Genomic DNA, 17,220 nt, shown 5'->3' with positions numbered 1-17,220 from the left:
TCTAAACCTACATGTAGAAAAATACATCTAGAATCTAAATGTGAGCGCTAAATGTTAAATCTCAACCTAAATGTTAAATCTCTCAAATCTAAATCTTAAATCCATACCTACAAGTAAAAAAAAAAAAGTTAAATCTTAATGTGAGCACTCAATGTTAACTCTAAACCTAAATGTGAAATCTAAATGTTAAATCCCTCAAATCTAAATCAGAAATCTAAAACTACAGATGAAAAAATACATCTTGAATCTAAATGTGAGCGCTAAATGCTAAATCTCAACCTAAATGTTAAATCTCTCAAATCTAAATCCAAACGTAAATGTAAAAAATAAATGTTGAGTCTTAATGTGAACACTCAAAACCTAAATGTGAAATCTTAATGTTAAATCTCTCAAATCTAAATTTTAATTCTAAACCTACAGGTAAAAAAATACATCTTGAATCTAAATGTGAGCGCTAAAGGTTAAATCTGAACCTAAATGTTAAATCTCAATGTTAAATTTCTCAAATCTAAATCTTAAATCCAAACCTACACGTAAAAAAAAAATAAATGTTAAATCTTAATGTTGTCATTATGGTGGTACTTAATGAATACTTAGGTCTACTACACTACTGTATTTAATGTGTCATTATGGTGGTACTTAATGAATACTTAGGTCTACTACACTACTGTATTTAATGTTGTCATTATGGTGGTACATATTGAATACTTAGGTCTACTACGCTACTGTATTTAATGTTGTCATTTTGGTGGTACTTAATGAATACTTAGGTCTACTACCCTACTGTTTTAATGTTGTTATTATGGTGGTACTTAATGAATACTTAGGTCTACTACACTACTGTTTTTAATGTCATTATGGTGGTACTTAATGAATACTTAGGTCTACTACAATACTGTATTTAAAGTTGTCATTATGGTGGTACTTAATGAATACTTAGGTCTTCTACACAACTGTATTTTAATGTTGTCATTATGGTGGTACTTAATGAATAATTGGGTCCACTATACTACTGTATTTAATGTTGTCATGGTGGTACTTAATGAATACTTAGGTCTACTACACTACTGTATTTAATGTTGTCATGGTGGTACTTAATGAATACTTAGGTCTACTACACTACTGTATTTAATGTTGTCATTTGGTGGTACTTATCAAATACTTAGGTCTACTACACTACTGTATTCAAGGTTGTCATTATGGTGGTACTTAATGAATACTTAGGTCTACTACACTACTGTATTTAATGTTGTCATTATGGTGATACTTAATGAATACCTAGGTCTACTACACTACTGTATTTTATTGTTGGTCAGTATGGTGGTACTTAATGAATACTTAGGTCTACTAAGCTAATGTATTCTAATGAACACTTTTCCACTTTGCATCAGTCCATCTTAGATGAGCTCGGGCCCCAGCGACGCGTTTCTGGGTGTTGTTGATAAATGGCCGTGGCTTTGCACGGTAGAGTTTTAACTCGCACTTACAGATGTAAGCGACCAACCGCAGTTACCGACAGTGGTCTTCTGAGGTGTTCCTGAGCCCAGGTGGCGATGTCCTTTACACACCGAGGTGGCTTTTTTGACGCGGTAGCGCCTGAGGGATGGAAGGTGCGTAATACCATGGCTCACGTGCAGTGATTTCTCCACATTATCCTGAACTTTTTGATGATATTACGGAGCGTAGATGGTGATATCCCTAGTTCGTTGAGAAATGTTGTTCTAAAACCGCTCGACAATTTGCTTACAAAGTCCTTGTTTGGGAATGACTTAGCATTTCACGGAAGATGCTTTTATACCCAATCATGGCACCCACCTGTTCCCAATTAGCCTGCACACCTGTGGGATGTCCCAAATAAGTCTTTGATGAGCATTCCTCCACTTCCTCACTCTTTTTTGCCACTTGTGCCAGCTTTTAAAAAAAAAATCAAACTCCAAATGAGCTAATATTTGCAGCAAATAACGTTTGAATGTTACGTATCTTGTCTTTGCAATTGAATACAAGTTGAATTATTCAGTTTCTATTTAGCAGTGAGACAAGGTGAGAAGGTTTCTCTTGGCTCCTCCCCTGTCAGGTGAGAATAAAGGTGTGCCTGTGACAACACCTCGAAATGATTGATGTTCTTCCAGTCTTCCTGGCAGCTATTGTGCGGTGGCTACCATTATTTGCCGAGCACTTCCCTGTGAGTCACAAAGCGCGATGGCGAGCGTCTGACTTTGCCCCGCGGCCTCGAACCCAGCACGGAGACGATCGTTTGATTGTCACTTCCTGCCGCCGCGCTGAAGAGGAAGTGGTGTTAATGCAGATGGAGTGACTTCAGATTAAGACTAATTTTAGAAAGGGAATTGTCCACAAACCGGTTTCTTGTAGTTGACCAAATGTCAACGAGGACGTTTACGGGAAATAGGACTTGTGTGTGCTGCTGAAAGCCGTCTGAAGTCGCTCAAAACACGATAGACTTTTTACACGCGCTAAAAATGTCATTTTGTTATAATCCATTTTTAAAACTAATTTATATATATATATATATTAGGGCTGGGCAAGGATGAAAAATTTTAATCCAAGTTAATCGCACTATTTCTCGGATTAACTGCATTGTATACGCAAAGCCCAATAATGAATTCAAAAGTAGTGTGTCGTGCACTTTTATTGGAATATTCTCCCAAATGAACAAAAGCGCCAAAACATTTGTTGTGCAAACACAATTTAAATCAGTCCTCGTTAAACAGTAGCAGTTAAATAGCATATTTGATGAAAATCAACTCCAAAAATGTAAATACAAAACATTTAAGCTTATTGCCACTGCCAGGGTATTTAATTTATCCTGTTTGTTATGGAAAATAAATATAATCTACATACAAATCTCTGAGCCACAATCATAACATCTGAACAGGCAATTTCTGAGGTAACAGCAGAAACATTTTTTTTTATCAGGGATCTTATGTTTAAAAAAATATATATTTATAGGTAGTGGGCTGTTTTAGGGAATTTTTGATCAAATTATCCTTACTAGCAATATTAATAATGTGTTTATTCTGCGTAGTGCACTTAAAATAATTAGGACCATATCTAGGAATTGATATGATGGGAATTTTCCGATTGTTTGCTTGGTGCTTTGATAAACTGAAGGCATCATATACATGGTACTATATTGTGATGTTATGAGCCTGGGAATAAAATAACAACCCTACTCAGCATGCAACAGGTTGTGTCGCCATGACGGCATCTTGTATGTTGTGATATGCACGCTCTGAAAGCAAACGTTAAGAACTCCGCCAACACTCCTGGTCTGCATTATTCATAAATAGACAGACAACACATATACTCCGCTGCTTCACAGGCCGCTGGATGTAGCTGGCAAAGTATTCCCATGCTAGCACGCCTCATTCAGTCCAAAACGGCCCGATCTATCCACATCCGGTCGTAAGCCATGACATTTGCAGAATTGTCCGGTATTTTTGACCAAATGTTCCATCTTTACCAAGAGCCCCTCCACGCCATCTTGTTAAGAAAAGGCGTTAACAAAATAAAAGCATGTAAACAACATACGCAAATGTGCGATAAAATAATTGTCGGCGTTAATAGATTGATGAGTTAACTCGTAATTAACGCATTAATTTGCCCACCCCTAATATATATATATATATACATATATATATACATATGTGTGTGTGTGTGTCCACTGTATGAGAGATAACCTAAAAAGCAAAATCTTAAATCTAAACCTACATGTAAAAAAATACATCTTGAATCTAAATGTTAAATCTCTCAAATCTAAATCTTAAATCCGTACCTACAAGTAAAAAAAAAAAAAAAGTTAAATCTTAATGTGAGCACTCAATGTTAACTCTGAACCTAAATGTGAAATCTAAATGTTAAATCTCTCACGTATAAATCTTACATTCAAACCTAAATGTAAAAAAAATGTTAAATCTTAATATGAGCGCTAAATGTTAAATCGGAACCTAGAGGTGAAATCTAAATGTTAAATCTCTCAAATCTAAATCTTAAATCCAAACCTACATGTAAAAAAATAAATGTTAAATCTTAATGTGAGCACTCAATGTTAACTCTAAACCTAAATTTGAAATCTAAACGTTAAATCTCTTAAATCTAAATTTTAAATCTAGACCTACATGTAAAACAATACATCTTGAATCTAAATGTGAGCGCTAAATGTTAAATCCCAACCTAAGTGTTAAATCTCTCAAATCTAAATCTTAAATCCATACCTACAAGTAAAAAAAAAAAAAGTTTAAATCTTACTGTGAGCACTCAATGTTAACTCTGAACCTAAATGTGAAATCTAAATGTTAAATGTCTTAAATCTAAATTTTAAATCTAAACCTACATGTAAAAAAATACATCTTGAATCTAAATGTGAGCGCTAAATGTTAAATCTCAACCTAAATGTTAAATCTCTCAAATCTAAATCTTAAATCCATACCTACAAGTAAAAAAAAATAATTTTTAAAATCTTACTGTGAGCACTCAATGTTAACTCTGAACCTAAATGTGAAATCTAAATGTTAAATCTCTCACATATAAATCTTAAAATTCAAACCTAAATGTAAAAAAAATGTTAAATCTTAATATGAGCGCTAAATGTTAAATCTGAACCTAGAGGTGAAATCTAAATGTTAAATCTCTCAAATCTATATCTTAATTCTGAACCTACATGTAAAAAAATACATCTTGAATCTAAATGTGAGCGCCGAATGTTAAATCTCAACCTAAATGTTAAATCGAAATATAAATGTTGAAGCTAAACTTAAATGTTGGATCTAAACCTAATGTGAGCACTTAATGTTAAATCCAGACCTACATGCTAAATCTAAATGTTAAATCTCTCAAATCTAAATCTTAAATCCAAACCTACATGTAAAAAAATAAATGTTAAATCTTAATGTGAGCACTCAATGTTAACTCTAAACCTAAATGTGAAATCTAAATGTTAAATGTCTTAAATCTAAATTTTAAATCTAAACCTACATGTAAAAAAATACATCTTGAATCTAAATGTGAGCGCTAAATGTTAAATCCCAACCTAAGTGTTAAATCTCTCAAATCTAAATCTTAAATCCATACCTACAAGTAAAAAAAAAAAAAGTTTAAATCTTACTGTGAGCACTCAATGTTAACTCTGAACCTAAATGTGAAATCTAAATGTTAAATGTCTTAAATCTAAATTTTAAATCTAAACCTACATGTAAAACAATACATCTTGAATCTAAATGTGAGCGCTAAATGTTAAATCCCAACCTAAGTGTTAAATCTCTCAAATCTAAATCTTAAATCCATACCTACAAGTAAAAAAAAAAAAAGTTTAAATCTTACTGTGAGCACTCAATGTTAACTCTGAACCTAAATGTGAAATCTAAATGTTAAATGTCTTAAATCTAAATTTTAAATCTAAACCTACATGTAAAAAAATACATCTTGAATCTAAATGTGAGCGCTAAATGTTAAATCTCAACCTAAATGTTAAATCTCTCAAATCTAAATCTTAAATCCATACCTACAAGTAAAAAAAAATAATTTTTTAAATCTTACTGTGAGCACTCAATGTTAACTCTGAACCTAAATGTGAAATCTAAATGTTAAATCTCTCACATATAAATCTTAAAATTCAAACCTAAATGTAAAAAAAATGTTAAATCTTAATATGAGCGCTAAATGTTAAATCCGAACCTAGAGGTGAAATCTAAATGTTAAATCTCTCAAATCTATATCTTAATTCTGAACCTACATGTAAAAAAATACATCTTGAATCTAAATGTGAGCGCCGAATGTTAAATCTCAACCTAAATGTTAAATCGAAATATAAATATTCAAGCTAAACTTAAATGTTGGATCTAAACCTAATGTGAGCACTTAATGTTAAATCCAGACCTATATGCTAAATCTCTCAAATCTAAATCTTAAATCCAAACCTACATGTAAAAAAATACATGTTAAATCTTAATGTGAGCACTCAATGTTAACTCTAAACCTAAATTTGAAATCTAAACGTTAAATCTCTTAAATCTAAATTTTAAATCTAAACCTACATGTAAAAAAATGCAGCTTGAATCTAAATGTTAGACCCGCTCGACATCCATTGCTTTCGGTCCCCTAGGGGGGGGGGGGGGTTGCCCACATCTGAGGTCCTCTCCAAGGTTTCTCATAGTCAGCATTGTCACTGGCGTCCCACTGGACGTGAATTCTCCCTGCCCACCGGGTGTGAGTTTTTCCTTGCCCTTATGTGGGTTCTTCCGAGGATGTTGTAGTCGTAATGATTTGTGCAGTCCTTTGAGACATTTGTGATTTGGGGCTATATAAATAAACATTGATTGATTGATTATTTTCAACTGTATCACACAAATAAATTGTTAAAAAATCATAGATTGTGATTTCTGGATTTTTCTTTTTAGGTTATCTCTCTTAGAGTGGACATGCAGCTACCGTGAAAATTTCAGAGCCCTCCATGATTTCTAAGTGGGAGAACTTGCAAAATAGCAGGGTGTTCAAATACTTATTTTCTTGACTGTGTGTGTGTATATATATATATATATTTATATTTATTTATTTTTTAATTTATTTAATTTTTTTTTTTTATCTTTCAGGTCCTCTCAAGTTTGATTCTGTGTGACCAGGAAAAGATCTCTGTCATACTTTTTTTTTTTTTTTTTTTTTTTTAAATAAGTCATATATTATCAGTTTTTGTCTTTTTATTCAAGGCTTAAATCTCAACGTCATCTTTATGGACGAAAACAAAAACAAACCTGCTTTTTATGAGAATAATACAAAATATTTCCCCCCGATATTTTTATGATTTTTTTTTTTTTAAATAAAATATTCCATGTGAAGTAATTAGAGCCTTAATTTTTCAATCATTCACAAAAATATTGATTTTGATTCACATGTGTCGAACTCAAGGCCTGGAGGAAAAAAATGACTTGATAAAATGCTTTATCATTTCTTACTAAATAGATTTGATTTTTTCCTTTTAACATGAAGCATTTTGTACTGCATATCTTTTAAAATGTAATATTATCCCAATATTATATTATCATGCATTCCAAAACTATTTTGTTAAAATAAAGATAAATACTGTACTTAAATATCCGCTTGACTTAGGATTTCAAAACAAATTATCAACAAAATTGTAGACTGTAAAATTGACAGTAGATTTTACAGTTAAATTCCGTCAACTTGAGTTTTTTTTTTTTTACCGTAAAATCAACCTTTGGTACTGTTTTATTTCCCACCTACGGCAAGACACTAAAACATTAAAAAAGAAACAAACAAAACACTGAAACATTATGGGAAAAGAAAAAAAAGAATTGTTCATCCATTCCATTTTTTAATATGCTGTAAAAAAAAAACACTGTAAAATCTTTTTACAATTTAACATTTACTGTAAAATCCTGGTGACTGAGCTGCCAATTTTTAAAGTAAAATTAAAAATTTTTTTTGCAGCCTGTCAAAAAATATATTGTTAATTTATACATATACATATGACAAAGAAGTTGGGAAAGGTGGCAATAAATACTGATAAAGTTGAGGAATGCTCATCAAACACTTATATGGAACATCCCACAGGTGTGCAGGCTAATTAGGAACAGGTGGGTGCCATGATTGGGTATAAAAGCAGCTTCCAGGAAATGCTAAGTCATTCACAAACAAGGATGGGGTGAGGGTCACCACTTTGTAAGCAAATTGTCGAACAGTTTTAGAACAACATTTCTCAACGAGCTATTGCAAGGAATTTAGGGATTTTACCATCTAGGGTCCGTAAAATCATCAAAAAGATCAGAGAATCTGGAGCAATCACCGCACGTAAGCGATGATATTACGGACCTATGATCCCTCAGGCGGTACTGCATCAAAAATTGACATCAGTGTGTAAAGGATATCCCCACACAGGCTGAGGAACTCGTCATAAAACCACTGTCAGTAACTACAGTTGGTCGCTACATCTCTAACTCATAAAAGTTTTACTTTTTTACTTTCAACTACATCAACTTCAGATATATTCTTGGATTATACGTTTTTATTTTTGTCATGTTTTTATTGATTTATTTTTCGGTTGTTTCATACCTACCAAAGAAAACTTAGTTTTGTATCTGACATACACGCAAAATATGATGCAATATTTCCCCCCCAAAAATATTCCAAAGTGGAATTTTTTATGTGAAGTAATTGGAACGTTGAATGGATCAATCATTCATAACATTGATCTGGATTCATTATTTTTGGTACAATTACAACTTTAAAGAAAAACAAACTCTCACACTATTATGTTAGATCCACTATGGACTGGACTCTCACACTATTATGTTAGATCCACTATGGACTGGACTCTCACTATTATGTTAGATCCACTATGGACTGGACTCTCACACTATTATGTTAGATCCACTATGGACTGGACTCTCACTTTTATGCTAGATCCACTATAGACTGGACTCTCACACTATTATGTTAGAACCACTATGGACTGGACTCTCTCACTATTATGTTAGATCCACTATGGACTGGACTCTCACACTATTATGTTAGATCTACTATGGATTGGACTCTCACACTATTATGTTAGATCCACTATGGACTGGACTCTCACACTATTATGCTAGATCCACTATGGACTGGACTATAACTATTATGTTAGATCCACTATGGACTGGACTCTCACACTATTATGTTAGATCCACTATGGACTGGACTCTCACACTATTATGTTAGATCCACTATGGACTGGACTCTCACACTATTATGCTAGATCCACTATGGACTGGACTCTCACTATTATGTTAGATCCACTATGGACTGGACTCTCACACTATTATGTTAGATCCACTATGGACTGGACTCTCACACTATTATGTTAGATCCACTATGGACTGGACTATAACTATTATGTTAGATCCACTATGGACTGGACTCTCACACTATTATGTTAGATCCACTATGGACTGGACTCTCACTATTATGTTGGATCCACTATGGACTGGACTCTCACTATTATGTTAGATCCACTATGGACTGGACTCTCACACTATTATGTTAGATCCACTATGGACTGGACTCTCATTTTATTATGTTAGATCCACTATGGACTGGACTCTCACTATTATGTTAGATCCACTATGGACTGGACTCTCACACTATTATGTTAGATCCACTATGGACTGGACGCTCACACTATTATGTTAGATCCACTATGGACTGGACTCTCACACTATTATGTTAGATCCACTATGGACTGGACTCTCACTATTATGCTAGATCCACTATGGACTGGACACTCACTATTATGTTAGATCCACTATGGACTGGACTCTCACTATTATGCTGGATCCACTATGGACTGGACTCTCACACTATTATGTTAGATCCACTATGGACTGGACTCTCACACTATTATGTTAGATCCACTATGGACTGGCTCTCTCACTATTATGTTAGATCCACTATGGACTGGACTCCCACTATTATGTTAGATCCACTATGGACTGGACTCTCACACTATTATGTTAGATCCACTATGGACTGGACTCTCACTATTATGTTAGATCCACTATGGACTGGACTCTCACTATTATGTTAGATCCACTATGGACTGGACTCTCACACTATTATGTTAGATCCACTATGGACTGGACTCTCATTTTATTATGTTAGATCCACTATGGACTGGACTCTCACTATTATGTTAGATCCACTATGGACTGGACTCTCACGCTATTATGTTAGATCCACTATGGACTGGACTCTCACACTATTATGTTAGATCCACTATGGACTGGACTCTCACACTATTATGTTAGATCCACTATGGACTGGACTCTCACACTATTATGTTAGATCCACTATGGACTGGACTCTCACACTATTATGTTAGATCCACTATGGACTGGACTCTCACACTATTATGTTAGATCCACTATGGACTGGCTCTCTCACTATTATGTTAGATCCACTATGGACTGGACTCCCACTATTATGTTAGATCCACTATGGACTGGACTCTCACTATTATGCTGGATCCACTATGGACTGGACTCTCACACTATTATGTTAGATCCACTATGGACTGGACTCTCACACTATTATGTTAGATCCACTATGGACTGGACTCTCACTATTATGTTAGATCCACTATGGACTGGACTCTCACACTATTATGTTAGATCTACTATGGACTGGACTCTCACACTATTATGTTAGATCCACTATGGACTGGACTCTCACTATTATGTTAGATCCACTATGGACTGGACTCTCACACTATTATGTTAGATCCACTATGGACTGGACTCTCACACTATTATGTTAGATCCACTATGGACTGGACTCTCACTATTATGTTAGATCCACTATGGACTGGACTCTAACTATTATGGTAGATCCACTATGGACTGGACTCTGACACTAGGAAGTAGATCCACTATGGACTGGACTGTGACACTAGGAAGTAGATCCACTATGGACTGAACTGTGACACTAGGAAGTAGGTCCACTATGGACTGGACTGTGATGCCAGGAAGTAGATCCACTATGGACTGGACTGTGATGCCAGGAAGTAGATCCACTATGGACTGGACTGTGATGCCAGAAAGTAGATCCACTATGGACATATAGTCCTATAGAAACACAGATTCAGACTTGACTCACCTCATGGCCACGTTGCTTCCATCTATAACCACAGGTCTGAAACAGGATGCAGGCTCCTTGTCCGGTACCGGTCTAGCGGGCCTGGGTCCGCAGCCTCTAGGGACCAGTTTGGCGCCGCGCGGGCCGCCCTTGTCATGGCGAATGTGGCAGGTCTTGATGAGTTCTTCTAGGATGTCATTGGTCTGGGCGTCATGGTGCAGACTCTCCAGAACCCTCACTATGTCCTGCCGGGAGTAGCCCAGCTTCAGGAAGCGCTCCACTTTGGCGTGCTGGTCCATGGCGCAGACCACAGACTTGTCGGGGCTCCAGGTGGGATTCTGGCTCTCCTTAATTATGTTTCATCTCCATGTTTCATTTCTGTGTTGGAGCAGTTGAAAGCATAGAGAGGAAGTTGATACAAACTGATGACATCACACTGGTTTTAAAAGATCCACATCAGGGGTCGCCCGTAAGGACCAGATGAGGCCTGTTCTAAAAATAGCTCAAATAGCAGCACTTACCAGTGAGTTGCCTCAATTAAAAAAAAAAAAATTAGTCTACTTTATTCCTGCATTATCCTTTCCATCCTTACCCTTTCTGCACTTAGAGAGCCTGATGTGCACTAACTAGTACATGCAGAGTCTGCACTTAGAGAGCCTGATGTGCACTAAATAGTACAGGCCGAGTCTGCACTTAGAGAGCCTGATGTGCACTAACTAGTACATGCCGAGTCTGCACTTAGAGGGCCTGATGTGCACTAACTAGTACATGCTGAGTCTGCACTTAGAGAGCCTGATGTGCACTAACTAGTACATGCCGAGTCTGCACTTAGAGAGCCTGATGTGCACTAACTAGTACATGCTGAGTCTGCACTTAGAGAGCCTGATGTGCACTAACTAGTACATGCCGAGTCTGCATTTAGAGAGCCTGATGTGCACTAACTGGTACATGCCGAGTCTACACTTAGAGAGCCTGATGTGCACTAACTAGTACATGCCGAGTCTGCACTTAGAGGGCCTGATGTGCACTAACTAGTACATGCCGAGTCTGCACTTAGAGGGCCAGATGTGCACTAACTAGTACATGCTGAGTCTGCATTTAGAGGGCCAGATGTGCACTAACTAGTACATGCCGAGTCTGCACTTAGAGGGCCAGATGTGCACTAACTAGTACATGCTGAGTCTGCACTTGATGCAACAATTTGCATCAACAGAGAAAAGGACATTGAAACAGTGTAGGTCTTACTTAGTAGGATATGTACAGCCAGCAGAGAACATAGCATAAGAACAAGTATATTCATTAGAAATACATTCGGGTATTTACATTTGGTTATTTACAATCAGGGGAGGAGGGTGTTAGTAAAGGGTTGAAGTTGCCTGGAGGTGTTGTGGTGCATGTACAGTAGATGGCAGTATTGTGCTGTTTAAGAGTGTCACGACATTGCTGTTTACGGCAGACGAACTGCTTTACGGTAGACGAAAACGTGACTGCTGTTGTTGTGTGTTGTTACCGCGCTGAAACTGCCTAACAATAAACCCACATAAGAAACCAAGAACTCGCCCTCGATCATTCTACAGTTACAACGTCATTGGGCAGACACCAAGTAGTTACAAGATCATACATTGGTCATATTCAGAGTCCTCATGTGTCCAGCGACCTATTTACTGACAATGGGAAGTAAAAAAACAAAAAAAGATTTTGCAAGGATAAAAATGATTGATGTAATCATAGTAGTATCGACTAAATACGCTCCTGTACTTGGTATCATTACAGCAGATGCCAGGTGTAGATCCACCCATGGCATTTGTTTACATTGTGAGCTATTGTATCCTCCTACGGTGTATAGTGAAGCATGTTTCGCTATTCCACCTCCTCCAGTGATAACATTACTTGTAAGAAACGTACTTTATTTGTCGCCATGGAGACCAGGATTATTGATTTAGAAGTAGCTAAAACACTGTGGATGGATGTTAGCCGCAGTGTTTTAACTTCACCTTTATCTAAAATGAGTCCATTCTCCCTTTTCTGTCTCCACACTGTGTCTGCTTGTGTGTACTCTGTGTGTGTGTGTGTGTGTGTGTGTGCTGGTAAAAGCAGCAATGTCATGACGTGAGGAGGCAGCGTCCTGGCCAGGAAGTGGTAGTTTTCAACGAGACGTGTTTCAATAGTCATCAGTGACGAAGCAGAATGTGGACTTCCTTGTCTTATGTTGCTGGATTTGTGCGTGACCAAAGATCATATATTGTGAGAGGATGATGATGGTGCTGCCTAATAATACCTTTTTCATTTTCCTGAGGGAACTCTCCGGAAGGAATCAAAAAAGCCCACATTTATCTAACTTCATAGTTTAATGCACAGCTGTCAAAGTCAAAGCCAGATCTGACCTTCCACTTCATTTTATATCGCTTGCTAAAGCCTACAAATAATAGGCCTCATTAAAGTACTTTACTACCTCCATTTTTGCGGAAAAAAAAAAATATATATATATTTACATACATACATATATAACTATACATCTATTTATACACATACATACGTATATATGTATACAAAATTAAGGTATATATAAATATACATACATAAATATATAAATATACATATATAACTATACATCTATTTATACACATACATACGTATATATGTATACATATATAAAGTATATATAAATATACATACATAAATATATAAATATACATATATACGCAAACATATATGTATACATATACGTGTACATATATACATATATAAGCACATATATATAAATATATATATACATGGGCGGAAAGGCAATTATATCATCCGCAACCACATCACCAAAGTCGTCATCCACCCGAACCAACATTTTATCGGAACCTCAACCGGCCGCTGAAATACATCAGAGGTCGGCCACCTTTACCACTCACAGAGCTATTTAAACCCGTTTCACAGAGTAATGAAGACAATTGGAGCCGCTAACCTTCTCGCAGATATCCAATTGCCGTTCATCCTGATGACAATAATATACAGTCCTGTGAAGCTATTGCCTTTGACACCTTCGACAACATGTACAAACCGAATGTTAGTCCGGCGACATGTTGTGTGCAGCTTCCGCAATCACACGTACAAAATTGAAAAGCATACTGGGTGACACGGAGTACACTGATGGTTGTGATATAAACAACTGTAACACTTACTAATATGTGCCACGCTGTGAAGCCACGCCAAACAAGATTGACAAACACATTTCGGGAGTAAATCCTCACAGTAACACAACATAAACGCAACACAACAAATACCTAGAATCCTTTGTATCCGCGCCCCCAACCCTGCCCACCTTACAGATGCACGGGGGGGTTAAATATATTCAGGAATTCCCACGGATACAAAGGATTATGGGTATTTGTTGTGTTGCGTTTATGTCGTGTTACTGTGAGGATGTTCTCCCGAAATGTTTGTCAATCTTGTTTGGTGTGGCTTCACAGCGTGGCGCACATTACTAAGAGTGTTAAAATTGTTTATATCACAACCATTTGTGTACTCTGTGTCACCCAGTATGCCTTTCAGTCATGTGTGTGTGTTGCAGCGGAAGCCACACACAACATGTTCCTGGACTGACAAGCAGATCGTGTGTGATGTAGAAGGCGACAAAGCCAATGGCTTCATAGCACGCCCTAATACTTATTAACTGGGTGACTGCCGGCAGTCATTCTAGAGAATAATAGCGTCTCCTATTGTCTTCTTCGCTTTGTGACACGGGTCTTAAATGGCTCTTTGAATGGTAAACGATACTGATCCCAGAACCATGTTTATCAAATATTTCCGGATGATTCAACCGCCATCTGCCCGAATCTAATTAAAATCAATTTTTTCGTCATGTCACCCGCCCGACCCGTGGTTTATCCGCGGATGAGACCGCAAACCGCGCATCTCTAATACACACACACATATATATATATATATATATATATCCATATATATATATATATATATATATATATATATATAAGGATATATATATATATATATATACATATATATACACATATATATATATATATATATATAAGTATATATACATATATATATATATATATATATATCTCTGTGTATGCATACATATATATTATTTTGAATTAAGTTATATATACAGTATATATGTACATATGTGTGTGTATGTATGTATGTATATATATATATATATATATATATATATATATATATATATAAGATAAGATAAAGATTGCCCTTATGTGGGCCAACCGAGGATGTTTGTGTTGTGGTTTGTGCAGCCCTTTGAGACACTAGTGATTTCGGGCTATATAAGTAAACATTGATTGATTGATTGATTGATTGATAAGGGATTTCCCAGAATTATCCAAGTAAATGTGTCTAAAAACATCTGAATCCGTCCCAATGAAATCACCTTTTTTTTTTATATAACTTTATTATTATTTTTTTTCAATATCATCATCCAAGAATCTTTCATCCTCGCTCAAATTAACGGGGAAATTGTCGTTTTTCTCGGTCCGAATACATATATATTCAACTATTTTAAGCTATATTATCGAATGATGCAAAAAAATATGATATCATACATTCTTTGACATGTTTTTAAATAGAGTACGACTGCAAAATAAGTCACCGTAGGGCCGAAGAGAGTTGCCAGCACTTTGATAAAGAAGGTGAGAAACAGTCTTCCTTTCCCCTCCAAACATATTGCTGGGTATTTTGGCCAAACTGCTCCAATTTTGTTTCATCTGACATCACACGGACAAAGATAAGACATTTTGGAGGAAAGTTCTGTGGTCAGATGAAACAGAAATGGAGCGGTTTACCCACAATACGTAAAAACGTGTGGACAATGCTGAAGAAACAAGTCCATGTGAGAAAAGCAACACATTTAGCTGAACTGCAGCAATTTTGTGGTAAAAAATGTAAGCTACCATGAGCGCTTTATTGCAGGTAAACTTGCCAAGGGACATGTAAGCAAATATTAACATTGCTGTACGTATACCGTATTTCCTTGAATCGCCGCCGGGCATATAGTACGCGCCTGACTTGAATTACTGCCGGGTCAAACTCGCTTCCCAAAATAAAGGGAAGAAGATTAAGAGCTGTTCAGTAGGATTTAAAGTCCTACTGAAAGCCACTACTAGCGACCACGCAGTCTGATAGTTTATATATCAATGATGAAATATTAACATTGCAACACATGCCAATATGGCCGCTTTAGTTTACTAAATTGCAATTTTAACTTTCCCGCGGAGTTTCTTGTTGAAAACGTCGTCTCTTTTCACTGGCAATTGAACAGCATTCTGGACATCTGTGTTACTGAATTTTTTTGCAATTTGTTCAATTAATAATGGAGACGTCAAAGAAGAAAGATGTAGGTGGGAAGCTTTTAGCCTTTAGCCACACAAACACACGGTGATTCCTTGTTTAATATTCCCGGAGGTGAAGCTTTACTATGGATCGGAGCGGTCAAGCGAACATGGATCCCGACTACATGTCAACCGGCAGGTTTCGGTGAGAAAAATTGTGGTAAAAAGTCGACTATTACTGGAAATCATATGAGCTGCCGTCGACTTCCCTCAGAGACATTGGCGTCAAGACACCCGTGGACACACCCCTCCGACTATCAGGTGCTATTTAACTCACTAAAACCCCATCCATCTTCTTCCGTTTATTCGAGGTCGGGTCGCGGGGGCAACAGCCTAAGCAGGGAAACCCAGACTTCCCTCTCCCCAGCCACTTCGTCTAGCTCAGGGGTGCCCACACTTTTTCCGCAGGCGAGCTACTTTTCAATTGACCAACTCGAGGGGATCTACCTCATTTATATATATCATTTATATTTATTTATTTATGAAAGAGACATTTTTGTAAACAAGTTAAATGTGTTTAATGATAATACAAGCATGTGTAACACATATAGATGTCTTTCTTTCACAAAGACAAGATTATAAGTTGGTGTATTACCTGATTCTGATGACTTGCATTGATTGGAATCAGACAGTAATGATGATAACGCCCACATTTTCAAATGGAGGAGAAAAAAAGTTGTCCTTTCTGTACAATACCACATGGAAGTGGTTGGTTTTTGGCATCTAATTCATCCAGCTTCCATACACTTTACAAGAAAAACATTGGCGGCAAATTCCGTAGCTTGCTTGATTGACATTCACGGCACCCGAGGGTCTTGTGAGATGACGCTGGCTGCTGCCAGTTCATTATTATGAAAAAATGACAGAGAGGAAGGCGGGAAACACTTTTTATTTCAACAGACTTTCGCGCCGTCCCTTCCGTCAAAACTCTAAAGGCCGACTGCACATTTCCTATCTTCACAATAAAAGCCCTGCTTCATGCTGCCTGCGCTAAGAAAATAAGAGTCTCCGAAAGCTGGCGTGCACAAGTGATGTGCACGCCAGCTTTCTGAGGGATCGCTTGTGCACGCCAGTTTTCCGAGACTCTGTATTTAGTTAGCGCAGGCAGCATGAAGCAGGGCTTTTATTGTGAAGATAGGAAATGTGCAGTCGGCCTTTAGAGTTTTGACGGAAGGCACGGCGCGAGAGTCTGTTGAAATAAAAAGTGTTTCTCGCCTTCCTC

At 36.7% G+C, this 17,220-nt stretch overlaps 1 protein-coding gene across 1 annotated transcript in view; it reads right to left on the bottom strand.

The window, feature by feature from the left end:
• Positions 1-17,220, bottom strand: part of LOC133549027 (probable ribonuclease ZC3H12D) — a 40,878-nt gene that overhangs the window by 18,559 nt on the left and 5,099 nt on the right. The window contains exon 2 of the mRNA XM_061894090.1: positions 10,660-11,016. Coding sequence (XP_061750074.1) covers positions 10,660-10,937 — 278 coding nt within the window. The 5' untranslated portion in view covers positions 10,938-11,016. The remainder of the gene's footprint in view (positions 1-10,659; positions 11,017-17,220) is intronic.

This window comes from Nerophis ophidion, linkage group LG03 (assembly GCF_033978795.1).
Source record: "Nerophis ophidion isolate RoL-2023_Sa linkage group LG03, RoL_Noph_v1.0, whole genome shotgun sequence".
Classification (NCBI taxonomy): Eukaryota; Metazoa; Chordata; class Actinopteri; order Syngnathiformes; family Syngnathidae; genus Nerophis; species Nerophis ophidion.
Note: the sequence above shows the minus strand (reverse complement) of the source record. Positions and strands in the feature narration are given on the sequence as shown.